The sequence below is a fragment of the Asparagus officinalis genome, chromosome 1 (genome assembly GCF_001876935.1).
Source record: "Asparagus officinalis chromosome 1, Aspof.V1, whole genome shotgun sequence".
In the NCBI taxonomy this organism is placed as follows: Eukaryota; Viridiplantae; Streptophyta; class Magnoliopsida; order Asparagales; family Asparagaceae; genus Asparagus; species Asparagus officinalis.
Genome location: NC_033794.1, coordinates 12,785,378 through 12,807,337, shown reverse-complemented (window position 1 = coordinate 12,807,337; position 21,960 = coordinate 12,785,378). Strand labels below are relative to the sequence as shown.

The following is a 21,960-nucleotide window of genomic DNA, read 5'->3' as shown; positions in this document are numbered from 1 at the left end:
AAAAATGTCATCAAAGCATAATAAATACCATCACAACTTAAGCTGAAAGAGCAAACTAGATCACAATCATTGACGAAAGAAGATAGCCTTTTGGTAAAAATCATTATGAGAAATTGAAATGTTAATGTTTCCACAATTGATCCCCTAACATCCAGAAATTACCTTATTTAAGAACTGAAAAACACACTCCATTTGATTATGAACTAAAATCTTTCGGTAAAGAAACTTTGTACAAAAAATCTACAATTCGAGTCCAAGGCTGATGAATCTGGGATTGAATACGATATCAATGGTTGCTAAATGCTAAGCCAAGCTACAAATATGAACTTTCTAGATCGTTTCAGATAAAGTAACCATTTTAAAATTTGTTTTTCATTTCAATGAAGTAAATGGAGATAAATTTTCACTTCCTCATCAGGGCAATGTGAAAGAGATTGAAGTAACAAAAGGCTTGCAAGTAAAGGACACGATGATCAACATACATAGGTTGTAAATCCTCAATCAGAAACAAGAAGAAAATTCCCAATAAGCTAGCCCTTTCCACAAAGTAATGTCATGATCCCAGATCAGCCTAAAAGCACATATGATCCAGGGGCGTGACAAATAATTAATAACAATAAATGCATCTAAAGTATGATCTTCTATAAAAGGAACACTGGAAGAAAATCTACAATTGTTAAATTGCATGCAACAAAGACAACGCCAAAAGTTCAATAGATACTACCAATCTACATCACATGAAAAATGAACCACTTGAAAAACCACAAAGAAAAGGAAAAGTAAAAGAACATCATGAAAAAGACATGCACTAATTAAAGGGAAGGAAATCACTAGGATCTAGAAGCCCCGATTCTCTACCGACTACCGTTAAAAAAACAATCTACAAAGCAATTTTTTCCAAACAAAGAAGGAATACAAGGGGAAAAAGACTGAAAAAACAATCTTCAAATAAATACACATGAAAGCAAGAATTAAAAAAAAAAAAGGGGGGTTCTTATGAAGAAGGAAAAAAGTTGAGATAGGAGACCCCTAATGCAGGCTAAGTGAAATCGAAGAAGGGATCAGAAAGAGAGAGTGAAAAGGTTGGAAACTTACCACAAGAATTAGCACAATACATCTGATCTCTTTTTTATCTAGGGATTGCGCATATGAGAAATGGTAAAGGGGAAAGGAAGGATAGAGAAGAGGAAAGGGTCCTATGTAGAGAAGCCCTAAAGTTGATAGAATACCATCCTCGCCGTTCAACAGATTGTAGCAGGCATGAAACAAAAACCATGCAGATCGACGAAGCTCGTTTGTCTAAATTGGACACTAAATGACTAAAGCACCCTTGATATTAGAATCAATGACAAATATGACTTATTTTTGGGCCTGTCAGCGTGATGGGTATAAGTGGAATTTGGGCCTTCTCAGAGGCTGACATAGTACTCCAAAAGGAAAAGCAAACTTATAAGCGGCAACTAAGCTAATACGAACAACCAACAGAGGAGGCAAGATCACGTAAGTAAATAGTTTTCATGGAAGCACATAACCATTGCTACTATTTAATTTTAGAGCTTTTGTTTTGAACACTTTTAATTAGTAACTTCTATATTTAGTTGCTTCATGATAATCATGGTTAGTTGTTTATAAATATTGTCACAATCTAAGTTACATAGAAATAGATACGGGTACCAATATAGGTGCAGGTATGAGTACAGAACATAGCAGATTTGTAAAATGTAGGGTATGGGGACACGGCTACATCTATGTATCCACATTAATAATTTTACACGAGATCATTATTATTTTCAAATTGTGTATTATTAGAATCAAAATTCCCATCTCATTTTTAAGGTTCTTTTATTATGTTGACTTTTATAAATTGGAAGCTGCTCATATTTTAACTAGACGCTCAAATGACCCTTTTAAATCGTAGTTTTGAACTCGGGTACGGGCTGAAACAAGCCCAACCCACAATTTGACGAGCTTTAGAATGGATTTGAAGTGTAGGATATACATCCAAGAAGTGTGTTTGACAAGTATTTCAAATTAAAACATATTTCATATAATTGAGTACACATCTGAGTAAACATATGTCCATAAAGTTGGGGTACAGGAAATTGTCGGGTACGGCTTCATGATAGAACTACCCGGGTATCACAGGTCACAAATTTGAAATGGTTTCACTATTCTGGATAGGGCATTCAATATGTTTGATGCCTCACAAATATTGTGATTCCTCATGCATGGGAAAAAGCAAAGCTTCACGTAAACACATATGGCGTTGCATAAATGAAATTAAACTGAATGTTCTAAACTAAGACTGCATCATGGTTTGAGCTGACTGGAATTCAATCCGATTACACTGCATCTAGGCAGCTTTTATGCTAGAGTAGAAACTCAAACTATAAGACTCATGTTAAAAATAGACAATTCAAGTGACCCGAGAATGGGTTCACCGAACTAACTGGAACCTGAAGAGACGTGAAACCACTACATAAAAGATGCAATAATATTAATTTTTTAAAAAATTCTCATGAGCTCGTATTTTAGAGGATATTGTTTTCTAGAGTGTGAAATTCTCTATATTGAAATCTCCTCGTTATTCGTGATTACTCATTACAATGACAAAATATTTAATTTTATGTTCTTCTCTCTTTTCCCCTCTTCCTGTGTCTCACCAATCCTTCCATTTCTTTTTAGTTTTCCTAGCCTATTCTATCACGAGTTTTCAACGAACATAGTGGATAAACAAACTAATGAAACACAAGGGTGCGCAACAATAAAAAAGGGTATGGCTAAATTGAAATAGAAATCTTTAGGAAGACAACAACATTAGCCTTCAGGTAGTAAAGCCTGTTAAGCAAATCCAACCACTGATATATAAAGATCTATCAAGCAAGATAATGCATGCTGCTTACTTAATGACATAGGAAGAATGCAATACAAGGCGTTGTATGTGTATATAAGTTGGTTTGGGTCCGTGATGCAAATGGATCTTTAATGCAGATTACTTGTGCATATCAGTACTCATGTAAAATTACTACAAAACTTCCTTTATGTCTCATTTAAACTGTTTAAAACCTCCGTCATATCTGAAAACGAAAATTGGGGTGAGTATTCTCTAATGTTTTCCCATAACAATAGTTTATCAAAAAAATTCCTTTTTTTTCTTTGATACAAGGGAACCTTGATCAGAGGTGTCCATGTCAAGAGAGGAGACCCAAGTTCGAGCCATAGCGCACTCTGGAGGCACCAAGAGGTGTTACCACCTCAAACCCAATCGATGAGACCTTCACCTGAATATCAATTTTTTTTCCTTCATAAATGGTAACAATGCTTTGGATGTTTGTCTCAAAAACTGCAGTGAACTGTAGTGTCCAATTTACTGAAGGTGCCTAAACTCCAATTTTGTGCCTAAATCAAACTGTGCCCACGCAAATAAAACATGGCTCCTCCATATGTGCTGAGAAAACGCCACAAGTGATAAAAAGATTTTCTTTTTGTGATATTTTCTGGGACTGGGAATAATTATTAGCCCAAAAAATTCCCCACAATGATTGCGAAACTGTTTTCCTACTACTATAGCAACACAAAGTCCTCAAGCAGATTGCAGAAAAACACATAAATTTGCATAATTACTGTTTTTGACATCCAAAAAAGCTCCAATACAATTGCCCACGATGGGTAAACATCGCCAACTTCATAAGGTTGGTCAAAATTCAACCTATATTGATATCAATTGTTGACATGCAAGGGGGGTAAAAAACTCAAAATTATCACACATTCGTGGAGTAGTGACAATGCATCATCTAATTGAAAAAAAAAGCATAAAGTTCTGATTTTGGAATCAGGAATCCACAAACAATTCAACAGAAACCCTAATTCTCGACGGTCAATGAGAAAATTGAAAAAAAAAAAAAAAAACGAATAGAAACTAAAAGGGAAGGTGAAGAGGGAAAATGGAGAGAGACCTGAGATGATGACGACGAAGATAACGAATTTGTTGGCGAAGTTCCAATTTTGGGAGGAAGTAACTAAAATAAATAAATAAATGAGGATTAAAGGGGAGTGCCAAAATAAGGAACCCAATGATGAGGGGGATTAAATTATTCGGATTGTTTTTGATGGGGGAAAGAGAAAGATTCAAAGAAGGGGAGTCCGGAAAATACAATGGAGTATTTGTTTTCTAGGATCTAGGGGGTGTTTGGTAATTTAAAAGAGAATTTAAAATATATAAGTTATTTATTTTTGCAAATGACTTTTATATTCATGTTAGCACGTATATGAAATACAACGTTTGTTTGAAAATTTAAATTATTATCGAAAGTGCAATGTGAATATGATATGATAAAATAAGATTAATTAGAAAGTATAATTAAAATCATTTAATTAAATTAGTTATTTTTTTGTCATTATCACGTGACTTCACCACTTTTTTGCATCTCACTTTCATAACCACTTACATGCAAACAAACACCTAAATTGTTAAATAAAAATAACTTTCTCACTTTCATCTTTCATTTGCATGCAAACAAACACAGGTCGGATGGGGAGAATCTATTTCTGTTCCAAATTTCTATTTTAATTTCCCCCCTTTACTTTTTGATAATAATAATAATAATAACTTGTGGCAGATTAAATATATGCGATTTTTAAAAAAAGCAATTGTAAAAAAACAATTATTTGTAGATCATCCGACATATATTACTGCAAATGATGAGCAAAATTTTCTGCTCGTTGATAAATTTTGCACAACTAGATTTGGAATAGACCCAAACAAAGTCTCGATTCATTTTGTTTGGACATGGATCTACCTGATTTAATAAAGAAGTACATATATATGGGATAGATAAAAGGACGATGCAAATCAATTGAACGCAATGAAAAAAAAAAAAGAAAAAAGAAATTGAAGCAAAACTCTAAACTTTTTAGTTTGATCATTTATGATCTAGACTTTTCCAAACCGGACTAATCCTTACAGATGCTAAATCAAAATTCAACCCTCGGAATTCGGTCGATTAGGACAATATAACTGGTTCAAACGTATTAATCGATCCCATCGCGCACCAGCTTGCGTGCCACTAATAGGGAGGTGGGACCCACATCTGGCTGTGGATCCCACCACCCGCCAGATGGGCTGCACGTCCATCTTGCGTGGCAGATGGCATTTTCCTTCACAATAACATCCTGTCACCGCCTCAGAGTCTGTTTCTAATAAACTAGTGTGAACACCGTGCAAAGCACGACATACGGTATATCACTTTTTTCCTCACTACAGTAATCCCAGTTTAAATATTATAGTATTTTTTGATTTTTTTGAATTGCTACAGTATCCCAGCTCTGGTATAGTTTTCAAAAAATGCTACAGTATCCCGTGTGCTGCAGTATCCCGCCTCTGTTCCATTTTTTGAAGTGCTACAGTTTTATGTTTGATGCAGTAAAAATCCTACAACAAATGTTACTGTAGTATTTACTATAGTATGAATAGTGAATATTGGATTCTTTCATCTATATAGAACAGTAGATACATCGTTGTCCCCGTGAATCCCAACAATCCAAGCCCCTTTGTAAGAGTTTCAGTTATTTATCGTAAAATTTTAAAATAGGCCTATAGCTTGTCTAGCCCAGTCCAAATTTGAATAATGGGCTTGTTTATTTGGGCCTTCACAGTGTGACTTAAGTATACCTAATAAAAAACGTATGAAAATACCTCTAAATTTATGTTACCTAACAAAACTAAATATTTTCACATTTCTGTAAGAACTCTCCAAATCTCAACACCAAAAATTTTCCGAATTCCCACGCTCCCCAAAATATACTCCCCCAGATTCCCCCAAACCCTAGAATTCGACTGAATATGGGGATGAAAAAGGGCAGGATCCTCTCGATTCCAGTTCTCGCGGTGATCTCTCTAGTTGGCTACGTCTACTACACGACTGTGTTCGTGCTCTTGGATCAATGGCTGGGTCTCAATTCCTCGCCCGGATTCCTCAACGCTGTCATCTTCAGCTTCTTCGCTTTCATGGGTTTGGTTTCTTTCTTCGTTTCGGTGCTCACGGATCCAGGTGGGGTCCCCTCGTCTTTTGCTCCGGATTCTGAAGATCCCCAAAAACATGTAAGCTTCAGCTCTTTTGAATTCATGAAATTTTCTCGTTTTCTGTGTTCTTATATGTGATTCCTGGTCAAATTTTGGACCTTGAAGTTTCTTCATGGAGGAATTGGGAGTTTGCTCACTTGAGAATCATTTTCACAATGCACTACTTATGAGGGTAGATGTTTGTTGGATTTAAATATAATTAAATCTATTAGTGGGCACATATATTATATCAGTGTGTTGCTATCTTTACAGTTGACCCGTATAAAGTGATCAATCAGATAATTGGATCAATGAGTATTTAAATATGCTATGGGCTAATTATGCAGATATCAGATTGTAATTTTAATTTAATGATGAGCTAAATTAGAAAACTACAAGTCTATATAAAGGGGTTATGGTTTCTAATATTAGAGTTGAGTTCTCATTCTCTTATCCACATCTAAAGACAAATCTTAAGGAGAGAATCCTCAATATTAGAAGGTCCAAAACCCTAATTCAGATCCGTGTAATGGATTCAGGTATTGCTTCTGCGCTCTTGTTGTTTTAATCTTTTTGGATTAATCACGGTTATTAGATCCATATTAGATCGATCTTAAATACCAACAAGTGGTATTAGAGCCACCGTGATTATTTCTTAGGGGTTTAAGATTTAAAATTAAGTTTTTTGATCTTAATCTGTGGATTTTTCTGAACTGTTCACGGATGAACAGTAAAAGCTAATTTTCTATTTGGTTTTTTCTTTCGATTTTTGGATATGTTGCACTCATGAACTGTAAAGTTCATTTTTTTGGAGTTTGATTCCTTTCGGATGTTTGGATTTGAAATGGATTCAGATTCAGATCAAAAGTGTGCAACATGTCAAGTTTCGGATCTGGATTTAGTTCAAAATCGAAAAATGTTTTTTTGGTTTGCCGTCGTTCTCCAAAACTCCCGCCGGCGATGTTCGCTGGCGGCCCCATTGTCAAATGATGACAATAGCGGCGGCAATCAGGAATTCTAGGATTTTTTGAAACCCTAGGTGCGGGAGCACAAGCAGCGGCGGCAACGGTTCAGGTTTTCGAAACCCTAAGGGGTGAAGAAAAAAAATTAGGGCTTGAGGACTTACCTGACCTCAGGCGAACTTCGGGTTTGATCGAGGATCGAACTTCAGGCGAACTTCGGTTCGATTCCAGCGAACTTCGGTTTGCTTCAGACGAACCTCGTGCTCGATTAAGCTTTGTTAAAGGCTTCTGACGAACTTCGGTTCGATTCCAGCGAACTTTGGTTTGCTTTTGACGAACCTCATGTTCGAATCAGGCGAACCTCGGGTTCGAAATCAGGCGAACCTCATGTTCGATTCAGTCGAACCTCGTGTTCGAAATCAGTCGAACCTCGTGTTCGAATCATGCGAACATCGTGTTCAAATAAGGCGAACCTCGTGTTCGAATCAGGCGAACCTCGGGTTCAAAATCGAGCCTCAGGCCTCGGGTTCAAAATCGAGCCTCAGGCGAACTTGAGCTTCGTCTACTCATTTGGGAGTTTCAGGTGAACTTTTTGAAGCTCGACTTCAGGCAAGGTCGACACTCGACTTCGGTGAGCTTTGAGATTTTTTTTTCTTTCGAAGCAGGCGAGATCGAAGCTTGTTAACAAGCGGAGATTCAGTTTCCTTCGAAGGCGAGGCTGAGTTTTTCTTTGTTTCGTCGGCTAAGGAACTGAAGACCTGGTTTTGATTTAGGGCACAGAACAAGCCCTTCTAAGATATTATTTTGCTATGGGCCTATATAAGTTTTATGGGCCCTTTTTTAATCAAAGATCTGGATTAATTGAATTATTCAAATTAATTCATTAAGTTGAAGGGCTTAATTTAAGTATGGGCCTATGATTAATTTAGGGATTATTTGAATTAATCAAATAATCAATTAAGTTGTAGGCCATTAATTTTTTAATGGGCATTTTCTAAGTTTAATTAAAATAGAGAAATCTATTTTAATTGCTTAAGTTAATTTAAATTAAATTGTTTAATTTGAATTAAATTTGGTAGTTAATTAATTATTTGATTCAAATAATATGACACTAAGGTATTGATGTTGTCTCTCATTCTAAATGATTAATTAAAACATGATGTTATCAAAGTAACCTCTCTTGTGTAGATTGTTCATGAGAAATGTTAGATGGTTGTGTATATGTTTTCGTGTAAATATTTAATCGGCCCAAAGAAAGGTTAATATTTATTTAGACTGCATATACATCTGTGATGATAAACGCGTGATAATTATAAGGTTTACGTGTGAATAATGAGTCGATCCAAAGATAGTTTCATTATTTGATATGAGTTATTATCAGTGTTTGACCATTGTAACAAGGTATCACTTACAAATTAATATTACTGTCCAAAAATTTGATATTAATGTTGTGTCAGATATCTTGAGATGAGATTAGTCATTATTTGAATTTTATTGATTACTAATTACGATTCATAATGTGAGCATCTTTTGTTTATTTCAGTTAATGCATCTGCTGTAACATTTCTGCTAATATCAACTCAATTCTCATGCTCAATGAGACAAATATCAAAGTTTGGAAAGAGAATATATTAATTGTTTTTGGCTGCATGGATCTAGACATTGCATTAAGAACTGAACAACCCCAACCTCTTAATGCAGATAACACTCCTGATGTCAAGAAGGAGTATGAGAAATAAGAGCGTTCAAATCGCATGAGTCTAATGATCATTAAGCGTGGCGTTCTGGAAGTCTTCAGGGGCAAAGAATTCGAAGGGATTACTAAAGAAAAAGATTTTTTTGTCGAAATTGAGAAGCGTTTTGTGAAAAACGATAATGTAGAAATAAACACGCTTTTAGCTTGTTTGATTTCAATGAAGTATAATGGAAAAGGAAATATCAGGTAGTACATTATAAAAATGTCTCATATTGCTTCAAAACTTAAGGCACTTAAACTCGATCTTTATAATGAGTTATTGGTGCATCTGGTTCTGTTGTCTTTTTCTACATAATTCAATCAGTTTAATGTCAGTTATAATTGTCAAAAGAAGAAATGGATTCTAAATGAGCTTATCTCATACTGTGTATAAGAAGAAGACATATTAAAGCAAGATAAGACAGAAAGTGCTTATTTGGCTTATGTCTCTAAGGATAAGGGCAAGAAAAGAAAGAATAATAATGAAGCTGTTAAGGGTCCTGTTCAGAAGAAATAACATAAGGATAATCAAGATTGTTTCTTCTGCAACAAGTCTGGACACGAAAAGAAGGGTTATACCAAATATCATGCGTGGCGTGCTAAGAAGAGTATGTTTCTTACTTTGGTCTGTTCTGAGGTTAGCTTTAGTACCTAAAAACACTTGGTGGTTAGACTCTGGTGCTACTACTCATATAAGTGTTTTTATGTAGAGCTGTCTGAGCTACCGAAAGCCAAGTGATGTTGAAAGACACATCTTTGTAGGCGACGAATAATCGGTAGACGTGAAAGCAATTGGGCACTTTAGGTTGCTATTAGGAACTGGTTCATATTTGGACTTAAAAGATACTTTTGTAGTTTAGGTTGCTATTAGGAACTGGTTCATATTTGGACTTAAAAGATACTTTTGTAGTACCGTCTTTTAGACGGAATTTGATTTCTAGGAACTGGTTCATATTTGGACTTAAAAGATACTTTTGTAGTACCGTCTTTTAGACGGAATTTGATTTCTGTTTTTGTATTGGACAAATCAGGTTATTCTTGTTTATTTGAAAACAATCAATTTAGTTTATCTTTTAATTCAAATATTATGAGAACTGGTTACTTGAGTACTGATGACAACCTATATTTGCTTGATATAATTACTTCTTATAATGAATCCATGCATGTGGAATCACGTGATACTAAGCGTAAATTAAATAAAAAAATTCAACGACATTATGGCTTAAGCGTTTGGGTCATATCTCAAAAGATAGAGTTGAGCGTCTTGTGTCTGATAATATTTTGGATTCCCTTGATTTTTTAGATTTTGACATATGTGTTGAATGTATCAAGGGAAAACAGACTAAAGTTAAGAGATTATGTACCAAAAGATCTTCAGATGTCTTACAATTGATACATACAGATATTTATGGGCTATTTCCTACGGCATCTTGAAATAGTCAATAATATTTTATATCATTCATAGACGATTACTCACGTTATGAGTATCTATTTCTCATTCATGAAAAATCTGAGTCTCTGGACATGTTCAAAGCCTATAAAGCTGAAGTTGAGAATCAACTCAACAAAAGAATTAAAAATCGTTAATCTGATCGTGGTGGTGAGTATTACGACAGATATGATGGTTCAGGTGAACAACGTTCAGGATTATTTGCTAAATACCTAGAGGAATACGGCATCGTCCTATAGTACATCATGCTAGGATCACCCAGCATGAATGGTGTAGCTGAAAGATGAAATAAGACTCTTAAGGATATGGTAAGAAGTATGATTGCTCATTCTTCTTTACCAGTCACTCTGGGGTGAAGCATTAAAGACAACAGCTTACATTCTGAACAGAGTATCGAGTAAAATAGTTGCTAAAATACCTTATGAGCTTTGGACTAGTCGAAAGTCCAGTTTGAAGCACGTACATATTTGGGGATGTCCAGCTGAGGTAAGGCCTTATAGACCAAATAAAAAGAAATTGGACTCCAAAATAATTAACAGCTACTTTATTAAGTATTCTGAACGTTCTAGGGGTTATAAGTTTTATGATCCCACACTCAGGAATATTTTTAAGACGAAAACAACAACATTCCTTGAGGATGTTGAGTTTGGGGGAGAAATAATGTTAGAAATATACTTTTGAGGAGGAATTGACTTCAGACCCAATCCATACAGTTATTTTTGACAATATTCAGGTTTCTATACCTGTTATTGATCAAGAAGTAAATTCGAAACCTCAAGACGACAATGTTAAACAACTCCCTGTTCTAGAAGAACAAACTTAACAACATCAAGAAACAATGTTATTACGGAGATCCATGAGAGAAAAGAGAAATGCTATTCTGGATGATTATATTGTATTTCCCCAAGAACATGAGAAAAATAATAAAATGTTGAAAGATGATCCAATCAATTTTCTTCAGGTCATGAAAAGTTCTAACTCTCAAAAGTGGATTGATGCCATGAATGAAGAGTATAAGTCTATGCAAGATAATAAAGTTTGAGAACTTATCCTATTACCAGAAGGTACAAAACCAATTGGTTATAAATGGATATTTAAAACCAAGCGAGATGCAAATGGTAATGTGAAAAGGTATAAGGCACGTCTTGTAGGTAAAAGATTTACTCAAAAGGAATGCATTGATTATACATAGACTCTCTTCGGTTTCGTCGAAAGACTATTTTAGAACAATCATGGCGTTTGTTGCACATTTTGATATTGAGTTACATCAGATAGATGTTAAGACTGTATTTCTCAATGGCGATATTGATGAGATGATTTATATGGTACAATCAGAAAATTTTATGTCAGGAGACTAGAAGAATATGGTTTGCAAATTAAAAAAATTCATCTATGGACTCAAGCAAGCTCCTCATCAATGGTATTACAAGTTTCAACAAATAATTATCTCGTTTGGTTTTGAGATGAATATTGTTGATAACTGTGTATATCACAAGATCAGTGGGAGTAAGTATATTTTTCTGGTTCTGTATGTCGATGACATATTGCTTGCCACAAATAATATAAGCATGTTGCATGAAACCAAGAGATTTCTATCAAAATTTTTTTGAGATGAAAGATCTTAGGGACGCTTCTTTTATATTAGGAATCCAGATACATCGAGATTGTTCTCGAGGTATACTTGGATTATCACAAAAAAACTATATCGATAAAGTACTCAAAAAGTTTAGCATGCAATATTGCAGACCAGGTGACACCCCTGTTGCTAAAGGAGACAAATTCAGTCTCAATCGATGCCCTAAAGGTAATCTTGAAATTTAAAAAATGCAGAAGATTCCCTATGCTTCAGCTGTTAAAAGTCTAATGTATGTTCAGATATGTACGCGTTCGGATATTGCGTATATTGTTGGTATGTTAGGCAGATACTTAAACAACCTTGGTATGGATCATTGGATAGCAGTCAAAAGGGTTATGATGTATCTTCAGAAAATAAAAGATTATATGCTCACATACAAAAAATCAGAAACAACTGGAGGTCATTGGGTACTCTGATTCTGATTTTGCTGGATGTCAAGATAGCAGAAAGTCTACATCAGGTTATATTTATATGTTAGCAGGAGGAGCTATATCATGGAAAAGTGTCAAACAAACACTCGTAGCTTCCTTCACTATGACAGCAGAATTTGTAGCTTGCTATGAGGCATTCAATCATGGAATATGGTTGTGAAATTTTGTTACTGGACTGCGTATTCTGGAAAAAGTTGAAAGACCACTAAAGTTATTTTGTGATAATAAATCTGCAGTGATGTATTCCAATAACAACAAGAGCTTAACTAAGTCAAAACATATTGACATTAAGTTCCTGGTTGTGAAAGAAATGTTACAGAGTGAATAGATATCCATAGAGCACATTGGGACAAACTTCATGATAGCTGATCCTCTTACAAAAGGATTGCAACCTAAGGTCTTTCATGAGCATACTGCTCATATGAGTGTGGTATTATTTGAAGATATCATGATTTAGTGGGAGAATGTAATTTTGGTGTTTTATGTTTGGTTATATTGTCTGATCAGAATAATGTATTCAGTTAAGACACTATGTTACATTATGTTTGGTTTTGACCTCATTAAAGTTTAAGGTAGGGCCAGTTGAAAATAGACATGTACTGATCATATTGCATGTAATTTTCATGCTGCACATCCATGATTGATCTTTGAAAATAGACATGTACTGATCATATTGCATGTAATTTTCATGCTGCACATCCATGATTGATCTATGTCATTTGATTGTATTGTGCATGTAATTTTCATGCTGCACATCCATGATTGATCTATGTCATTTGATTGTATTAGTATATGTGACCGTTAATGGGTCGAGTCACGATAAATGTGACGAAGACTGCTTTGATCCTATATTGATATAGTCAATGGACAAGATTGTTTGGAAATACCATTATCTATGATAGTAATTTTTTGAGCTCATAAGGTTATACGCACTTTAAGGAAAGATATGGTGCCCAAATGGGAGATTGTTGGATTTAAATCTAATTAAATCTATTTGTGGGCACATATGTTATATCTGTGTGTGTTGCTATCTTTACAGTTGACCCGTATAAAGTGATCAATCAGGTAATTGGATCAATGTTGTATTTAAATATATCACAGGCTAATTGTGCAGATACCAGATTACAATTCTAATTTAATTATGAGCTAAATTAGAAAACTGTAAGTCTATATAATAGGGTTATGATCCCTAATCTTAGGGTTGAGTTTTCATTCTCTTATCCCCATCTAAAGACAAATCTTAAGGAGAGAACTCTCAAGATTAGAAGATCCAAAACCCTAATTCAGATCCGTGTAATGGATTCATGTATTGCTTCCGTGCTCTTGTTGTTTTAATCTCTTTGGATTAATCACGGTTATTAGATCCATGTTAGATCGATCTTAAATACCAACAGTTATTGAATATTTTTTTACCGAATTAATAACTAATTTATCTAGTTATCACTGTGTTAGTCACCGAAAAAAGAAGGGGAAAAAGGAGAACAAAGAAAAAGAAAACGAAAACGAGAAGTCATCGCGATTATCACCGTACTTTGTTTTAGCATCTTCCCTTTTGTCTTGAGGAATGAAGAAGGGAGATAACCTTTGGCAATGACTGTTCTATTTTTTGGGTAAATTACACTAAACACCAAGAACTTTCACCATTTTGCAGTAAACCCCCTAAAAACTTCTAGAATTGCACCAAACCCCCAATATTTATTGGAATTGAAGATTACCCCCTATAAGCTTTCGCATTTTGTAGAAAACCCCCATGACGCCATTAAACCAAATTTAGGATCTAAAATCCGTCATGGGTGTTTTTTGCAAACCGAAAAACCTTATTGGGGGTTTTCTTCAATTCCAATAGTTCTTGGGGGTTTAGGGTGATTTTAGAAGTTTATGAGGGTTTACTCAAAACACTGGAAGTTCTTGGGGGGTTTAGTGTAATTTACCCTTTTTCATATAGTGAGGTATCGTGTTGAGAACTGGAGTGTGAATATATAGCATAATGAGACCTCAAAATTTTTAGTAAATTACTAATGTGAAAATTTTATACAATTTTAGCAAGGTGTGAAATCAAGATATTGTGATAAGTGCAACACTTATAAGCCTCCTCGAACGCACCACTGCCGGGTTTGCAAAAGATGTGTGCTAAAAATGGTAGGTATGTTTTTCCTACATACATAATATGCATTTTTTATGCACACAATGTACTGTGTTGTACATCTAACAATAGGTGGAGTTTCCATTCTTTGTTTACTGCAGGACCATCATTGTGTTTGGATAAACAATTGTGTGGGTTATATGAACTATAAGCCCTTCATAATTTTCATTCTGCACGTAGCCATCGGATCCATCTATTCTCTGGTTTGTACAGTTTTTTCCTGAATAAGAAATTTAGATTGTGACCATATGTTAACACTTGCGTTTATAGTTATCACTTAACTGTCACAAATGCTGAGTTGTTTCCATGTTCTTTCTTCAGGTGATATTTACGAGTTTTATCATTCAGAAAGATCAAGACCTCAGCATACGATATCCTAAACTCTTTTATGTAAGTAAATCATAAGATCCGGTAACTAGGTTATATTGTTTTAGGGGAAAAATCTGTGTTACGTTTGCAAATGCACCCTTTACTCACATAGGATGGTGTGCATTATTTGATAATTAAGATAGTAGTGGATTGGGTCCACTTTGTGTGCTTAGCGCTATAAAGAGATGCAGTAAAGATTTTGGAACCTAGGCTAAATATATTTTGCATGTTGAGTAGGAGCTGTGAGCAACACAAATTACTTTTCCACCCTCAAAGCCTGGGCATTTTCTTTTTAATGAGTACCTCTCTGCAGAACGCTAAAATTGCTTTGATTAACCTATCTTATTTCAAGTTTGTTGCTCTACCCCTCTCATAAGTAACGGACTCCGGTTACAGCTAAACCAAATTAATTTCAGGTCATATGCGGTTTAATCATTGTTATTGTAAGCTTGAGCACAACCACTCTATTGGGTTGGCACATCTACCTCCTAACTCATAATATGTCAACCATAGAGGTAATCTCTTTCTTCCAAAATAAGATTCTGTATCGAAAACTGTACAATATCCCTACTGCTTATATCATGTGTATGCTGGCTCGATATAACAGTACCGGGAGGCAGTAAGAGCAATGTGGCTGGCTAGAAAATGTGGCCAGAAGTACCGCCATCCTTATGACCTTGGTGTATATAATAATCTTCTTTTGGTATGGCCCCTGTCTTATTAGTTTTATAGTTGCATCTTGGTTCGACTTGATTGTGTTAATTTGTTCATGGTGAGCTGAAGCCATTTAAATATCATGTGTTTTGCAGATTCTAGGTCCGAACATTTTGAAGTGGTTTTATCCCTTGGCACTGGACCATCTCAGTGATGGCACACAGTTTCAAATAGCCAAATGACCGATTTTATTCTTCTTCCTTCTGCACACTTTGGTGGTGTTTTAAGGTTGCATTCCTTTTACCAGATGCTAGTCAAGTATCAGAAAGAGGAGATTTATTCATTGAAAGAGGATTCACTACGCAACTAGCTCTGGCGGTTACGGCAGTAGTGTTTCTATTCCTGATTCACACATTCTTTGATTGAAGCTAAAGATGAAAAGGAAAAGCACATGTTTTCGCAATTTTATTGTTCGGCAGTCTACCTGGTAATGTGATTGTTCTTGGCCTTGGTTTGTGGTGGTGGTGTATCATAAGACTGTAAGCAATAGTGTCCTCCATTGCACCCACATATGTATATTGACAGCGAGGCGTATGTGTTGAGAAACTACTCATGATGCAATTTCAAGACTAATAATGGTTAATGTTTCCTAATATTTCACTCTTTCTTATTGGCCCCTAATGATATAAGTATCTTGTTGGCGCCGTTGATGCAGTTTCTTGAACGTCTTTGTGCTGATATCTTGAATCCTTATCACCTGTATTTTGAGGCCTAGTTTTAATTTGTAACCAAAAAAGCTGGCGTGCAAATTTCTTTCATTATTTGAATCCACTAAAAACCCAGTAGTTTTCAAAAGCCTTTGCAGTGTTTTCAGTTTCAAATTTGCTCTCTATCTGCGGAATAACAATTTTTAGGATTAGTTGCAGATAAACTACGACACTTATATCTCATATTTGGCAGATAGACCTTCGGATTTTTTTTTTTGACTACTTTATGCTGGGCGAATTTTGACAAATATTGCTGTGGAGTGAACTGGTGAGGGGCAGCCAGTTTAATATTGTTGGAGCTTAATTTATGAATAAGTTATATGATTGTTGAAAATAGCAATCTATATCACAAATTGTTTCTAGAAGTAGTTAAAGTATTTGATAGAACTTGCTCAAGTTCACTATAAATGAAAATGACCAACATAGACATAGGTTTGTTTAGTTATCAAACTAGACAAGATAATTTTGGAACAAATACTTTAATACTGTCAAAAAGTAAATGGTAAATTCGGTGTAAAAAATTACGAAAAGAAGCTACTTTTAAAAGCATCTTTATATTGCTTCTGAAAACAACCCTTTAAATAAGAAACAATTCAAAAAAAAAAAGCCCAAGAAAAGCAAAAAAATCGCGAGTCTATCTAAGAGTAAAGGAGTTTAAAAAAGAAGAAAATTTTAAAATAGCCCCAAATCAATTTTTTTTGAAAATAAATCCTCTTTCGTTTTTATTACAGAAACAAACTCACTTTCTGGTCAAGTCAGCACCGTGGTCAGAAAATGGGTCCACCCACTTTCTGGCCACGGTGCTGACGTGGCCAGATTCGCTAAAAAGTGAGTCTGTTTCTGTAATAAAAACGTAAGAGAGTCGATTTTTAGAAAAAAATTGGTTTGGGGCTATTTTGAAAATTTCTTCGTTTAAAAAATTCAACCGGGGGTCAATGTTCAAATAACCCTTATTTATCACCAGTTAAGTCTGTACCTTTTACTTTTAGTGATCAACTTAGTTTTTTTTTTATTTAGTCAAATGGAGATCAAAATATACATTCTCATCTTTTGATTTATTCGTTCATCTCAATCTAAGGAATCATTTTCTCTTAAATCCAAAAATGTTTAAGTTCTAAAAAATTTGGTTTTTGAATATATTTGGGGACTTATTAGCCACAAATTTAATCTCGAACTGCTTAACTATAATATATACCTCTCGCAAATCTCCCAGCTATTTGAATTCTTCTGCTCGACCCGGGACCATGTCAGTGTCCCCATCGGACTCGCTCCTCTCCTCCTCCGATCTCCCTTCCCTCCTCTTTCCTCGATCCCCTCATCATCGTCATCGATGCCTTCGCTTTCAATCAAACCCAATCCCAGTTCCATCTCCAACCTCGTCGATCTCGATCGAGATCTCCCCATTTCGCCGCCGCCGCCGCCAAAAAGCTACCTCTTTGACCACCGCTTCGATCATCAACGACGAAAACGATTCTCCTACGTCGATCGATCTTGAGCCCATCACCAGCGAAGCGCAGTTCGATCGAACCATCGCCGAGGCTCAGCAGCTCGGGGAATCTATCGCCGTTCTATGGTTCAAATCTTCACCCTTTTTCCTCTATCTAGGTCAAAATCTGTTCTTTTTTTTTGTTCAAACTTATTTTGATGTTTAGGATGGCGAATTGGTGTAGGAAGTGCTTATATTTGAAGCCCAAATTGGAAAAACTGGCTGCTGATTACTATCCGAGGTACCCTTGCGAATTTAATTATTGCTTACAATGGTATTGGTTGGCTTTAGAAATGACTGTGGAATAAATTGCAATTTGGTTTGATACAATTTTGTAAATATGTGTGATGCTTATTGGGATCAACTTCAGTCGAAAAGATGTCATTGGATGTACAAATCTTTGTAGCTTCAATTAGCAGCACCAACTGATTTGCTCCTTATCACCCTCGGCTGAAGTTCTTTCCAAGTTTCGTTTTTTTTATTTTAAATTCCTCCTTTTTCTTTGAAAGATTCTGATGTTGTGTATGTGATGCTGCAGAATCCGGTTCTATTGTGTCGATGTCAACGCTGTGCCACAAAAGCTCGTTACTCGTGCAGGAATAACTGTAAGATTCACACCCTCACCAATTCACTCGCTCTTATATTTTTTTCATACTTATGTTGATTTTATGTTTTTACGTGATTTTATTAGTTTCGGTATTTTATTTTTGACTTGTTACTCGAGTGATTTAGCTGGGGTTTCTTTTTTTTTTGTTTATGAAAAGATGGCAGATTGGAAATACTTGCCTGGTAATCGTTTGTTTACACAATTTTTGTCTAGAAAAGTAGGATTAAGTAGCAATAGGTTTGGCTTCCGAGAATGATAATGTAAAAACAAGGAAACATGCCTGTAGGCTGTAGAGAGCACAAGCATTCTTGCAAACCTTGGATGCTTAAGAAACAATTACTTAATGTGCTTGGTACTTAATGAATATTAGTTAATTTGATGGTTTATAAGTAATAACCATTTAAATTAGATGAATCTATAGTCAAATGCACAAATCATACATTCGTGAAAACCACTAGGCTTCCTTGAAACCACTAGTTGATTTAGTAATTGCCCACAAAAAAATAAAATGGAATAAAATTTAAAAAGTAAAAAAATAAAAAATGATGCTCATGGCTCCATTCTTCAAGGGAGGGAAAAAAAGAAAGAATGAAAGAAAGAAAGAAAGAAAGAAAGAAAGAGGATTTCAGCAAAGGTAAGCCTGTATCATATTGTGGATATACTTCATTAGCATGAACAGAATATTCGGTGCTAAACTCAAATCTCTTATAGAAAGCTTCTTATCAGTATAAATAAAGTTTGGTCCTTCGCATGTATTACACTTTCTGTTTTTTGTTCATTCACATAGGTGTCTTTATCTTCATTGACTTTCACCTTTGTTCCACATAGCATACTCCATCTCTTGATGAAGAGATGATGGATGCTATTTATGTGTAGAATGGCTCACGATGATGGTTACATGTTTGGCCATTGGTGTCCATTCTGACTGGAAATGGATCTTCATGATGATTAATGTTGTTGGTTTGTGAAATGGTTGATGATGGTGATGCTACATGCATGTCAGTGGGTTGTTTCGCGGACACACACACATTTGTTCTCCTATTTCATGTAGTGCAGAGGTGAAATAACTTGATGGTGATTTTGACGATGACCGTGCATTGATTCTTGTTTCAAGAGTATGAAACATTGGAATTTGGAAATTTTATGCTATTTGATTGCAATCACCTGTGTTGTACTGTATAAATACCAACCTCATAATCTTGTAATCTTGAAATTTGTACTCGTTTATCAGCTCAATACCTCATACTCTTTAGCTTACTATATGGTAGCAGGATATATACCTCCTTAACTTCCGGACAACACTAATAGTCATTTTTGTCAAAACTATTTGAAAATAAACACCATTGTAATACAAGAAAGTTATTATTATTTTTCAAGTATTGTTTTATTTGAATCCTAAAGATCATACAGTTGAAAGTCTTGAGACTGATCTTGTGTGCTTCTGTTGATCTTAACATGAAACGCTCGGAACATGAGCAGAAGATGCCAACCATACAGGTGTGATTATATTATTTATTTCCGTTATTTTGCCCTCGACTGACCCAACTCTGCATCACTATCTAACGGTATAATCCTACATGCTGCAGCTTTGGAGGGACTCTCAGAAACAAAATGAAGTGATTGGAGGACATAAAGCATGGCTGGTAGTTAACGATGTTCGAAGGATGATTGATAATGAGGATTAGTTAATGCCTACGGTTCCTTATATTCTATAATGGTGCTTTTTGAGTTATTCCTGAAAGAGTATAAATTACTGTTTTACTGATGTAAATAACTGAAAAACAAGTGCAGTTATATGCCACCAAAAAAAAAAAGAGGAGGCTCATAAGGCTGTAATTTGTGAAAATTTTGCTAAAGGATTTACTATGTAACCACATCATGCAGTGGATTTACATAAATTTGATCGAATAAGCACTTCTTTTCTTTCTTTCTCAAATTGAACCCTTTCATCGCTTTGGAATGTGCCTTAAAAGCTACCTTCGGTTTGTATGTGATTTTTTTCTCCCCTCCATGTTGGTGGGTGTTGTCCTGTAAAATAATCTGTTATTTTATGTGATCATGATTTCAGACTGATTCTGGTCGATCAAAGTAATTTTTATCAGCCTAGTTGTGTACGATCTTACAGAAAAATTCCTACCCTCGTTGATGAAGTTACTATTTGTAACGGAGATCGCGCACGTTGCCACCTTGTAAATTTTCGCCCAACCTGCACTATTAAATTCATTCGCCTCTGCTTACTGCCTAAACTATTATTAAAAAAAAAAAAAATCTAATTACCACTTTTCAGTTATTACTTTATAGGTGTCTTTAAGGGTTTTGTGATAGTTCAAGAGGATGAGGTGGGATCAAAAATAGTTCAGGAGGTAAGGACAAAGTTAATAGCTTTTAATAGCTTAAAGTGAAAGGATCAGATAGAAAATAATTCACTAAATAAGAAGGAATACATTTAAAAGTTCATGGGGGGCAAAGGGAAGACCCGAGCCTCTATAATTTTTTCTGTGTTCGCAGGGGACATAGGGGGCCCACCCACATGGGTTTTCTCGTGGCGTTTTCGTGCGCGTGGGGATGATCACGCGGGAGATGATTTCGTGGGCGAGTTCGGCACCGTACGCACTTGGGTTTCGTGCGCGTTTTCCCAGCCCACGTCTCGTCGCCGCCTGAGCTCGTGTTCGAGCGCGGGAATTGTTCCCGCCGATTTCTCCCGCGCGCGTGTTTTCCTCTCCCGCGCGCTCGTTCAGCCCGCCAAAAATATTCAGCCTTGCCCCCTTGCTCTTCTATAAATAGAGAAGGGATGGAGGAGTTATAGTGCGGGGGTAAAAATCTCAAGAGGAGTTTTTTGAGAGAAAAGAAAGAGAGGAAGAAAGAACTTGTAAAGTTTGGTATTTTTTCTCATAGTGAAAACCCCCCTCCCGTGGATGTAGGCTAGTTAGCCGAACCATGTAAATCTCGTGTTTGTATGTGTATTATCTGTGAGTTGCCATAGCTTGTAGGTTCCCTCGATATTTCAGTCCTAGAACTGATGAGAGGAAGAGTATATATTTCACTTTGATGAAATATATCACTTTCGATTCTTGTTTCCTTTGAGAAATAAGAATTTCACTATCTATTCTAGTTTCCTTTGAGAAACAAGAATATAGAGGTTGACTTGTGCTTTTGTGATTCCTTTGAGAAACAAGAATATAGAGGTTGACTTGTGCGTTTATGACAACAATAGCCGGGGCTCTTCCGCGGCGGTGTGCGTGACTCTACGCCCAACAATTGATATCAGAGCCCTTATTCAGATTGGCGGCGGTTAAGCTACTAATCTGAGGTGGTGGTTGACTATTGTGTGGTGAACACAAAGAAATTGTTAAAAATTCCTAAGAGAAGCGGACTGACATAATACAAGCGGAAAATGGCTTCTACAAGTAAAACAAGTAAAGTTAGAAAATACGAGATTAAAAAATTTAATGGGAAAAATAATTTTTTCTATTGGAGGATGCAGATGAAAAATTCGTTGATTTCGCAAAAATTGCACAAGGCTTTGGCCGGAAAAGAGAAGAACAAAAATATGTCTGATGAGGATTGGGAGGAGCTGGATCTGGAAGCACGGGCGTCGATTATCCTTTGCCTTGAAAGGGATGTAGCTTTCTTGGTAGATGGAGAGGAAACGGCTGCGG

At 35.7% G+C, this 21,960-nt stretch overlaps 2 protein-coding genes across 3 annotated transcripts; both read left to right on the top strand.

Annotated features, from left to right (window-relative positions):
• Positions 5,723-16,149, top strand: LOC109850501 (probable protein S-acyltransferase 15). The gene is made up of 7 exons (XM_020420520.1): positions 5,723-6,100; positions 14,319-14,414; positions 14,520-14,621; positions 14,740-14,808; positions 15,204-15,302; positions 15,395-15,490; positions 15,597-16,149. Exons 1-7 carry the CDS (start codon positions 5,843-5,845, stop codon positions 15,681-15,683), a joined length of 807 nt encoding a protein of 268 aa, XP_020276109.1. The 5' UTR covers positions 5,723-5,842; the 3' UTR covers positions 15,684-16,149.
• Positions 17,416-20,227, top strand: LOC109850485 (thioredoxin-like 3-2, chloroplastic). 2 transcript variants are annotated; one of them, XM_020420509.1, is made up of 5 exons: positions 17,416-17,781; positions 17,879-17,935; positions 18,233-18,299; positions 19,781-19,798; positions 19,888-20,227. In XM_020420509.1, the coding sequence occupies exons 1-5, from the start codon at positions 17,453-17,455 to the stop codon at positions 19,984-19,986; spliced, it is 570 nt and encodes a 189-aa protein (XP_020276098.1). In that variant the 5' UTR covers positions 17,416-17,452; the 3' UTR covers positions 19,987-20,227. The 2 variants fall into 2 exon arrangements, with proteins under 2 accessions (XP_020276098.1, XP_020276089.1); XM_020420500.1 differs by having other exon boundaries at positions 17,417-17,781; positions 17,861-17,935.

What these genes read in the sequence shown, in the direction of transcription:
- LOC109850501 (XM_020420520.1), top strand. Translation starts at nt 5,843, where the DNA reads ATGGGGATGAAAAAGGGCAGGATCCTCTCGATTCCAGTTCTCGCGGTG. An exon ending in AAAGATGTGTGCTAAAAATG is followed by an intron (nt 14,415 to 14,519) that starts GTAGGTATGTTT and finishes TGTTTACTGCAG; the next exon opens with GACCATCATTGTGTTTGGAT. An exon ending in TATATAATAATCTTCTTTTG is followed by an intron (nt 15,491 to 15,596) that starts GTATGGCCCCTG and finishes TGTGTTTTGCAG; the next exon opens with ATTCTAGGTCCGAACATTTT.
- LOC109850485 (XM_020420500.1), top strand. Translation starts at nt 17,453, where the DNA reads ATGTCAGTGTCCCCATCGGACTCGCTCCTCTCCTCCTCCGATCTCCCT. An exon ending in GAATCTATCGCCGTTCTATG is followed by an intron (nt 17,782 to 17,860) that starts GTTCAAATCTTC and finishes TTTGATGTTTAG; the next exon opens with GATGGCGAATTGGTGTAGGA. An exon ending in GCTGCTGATTACTATCCGAG is followed by an intron (nt 17,936 to 18,232) that starts GTACCCTTGCGA and finishes GTGATGCTGCAG; the next exon opens with AATCCGGTTCTATTGTGTCG.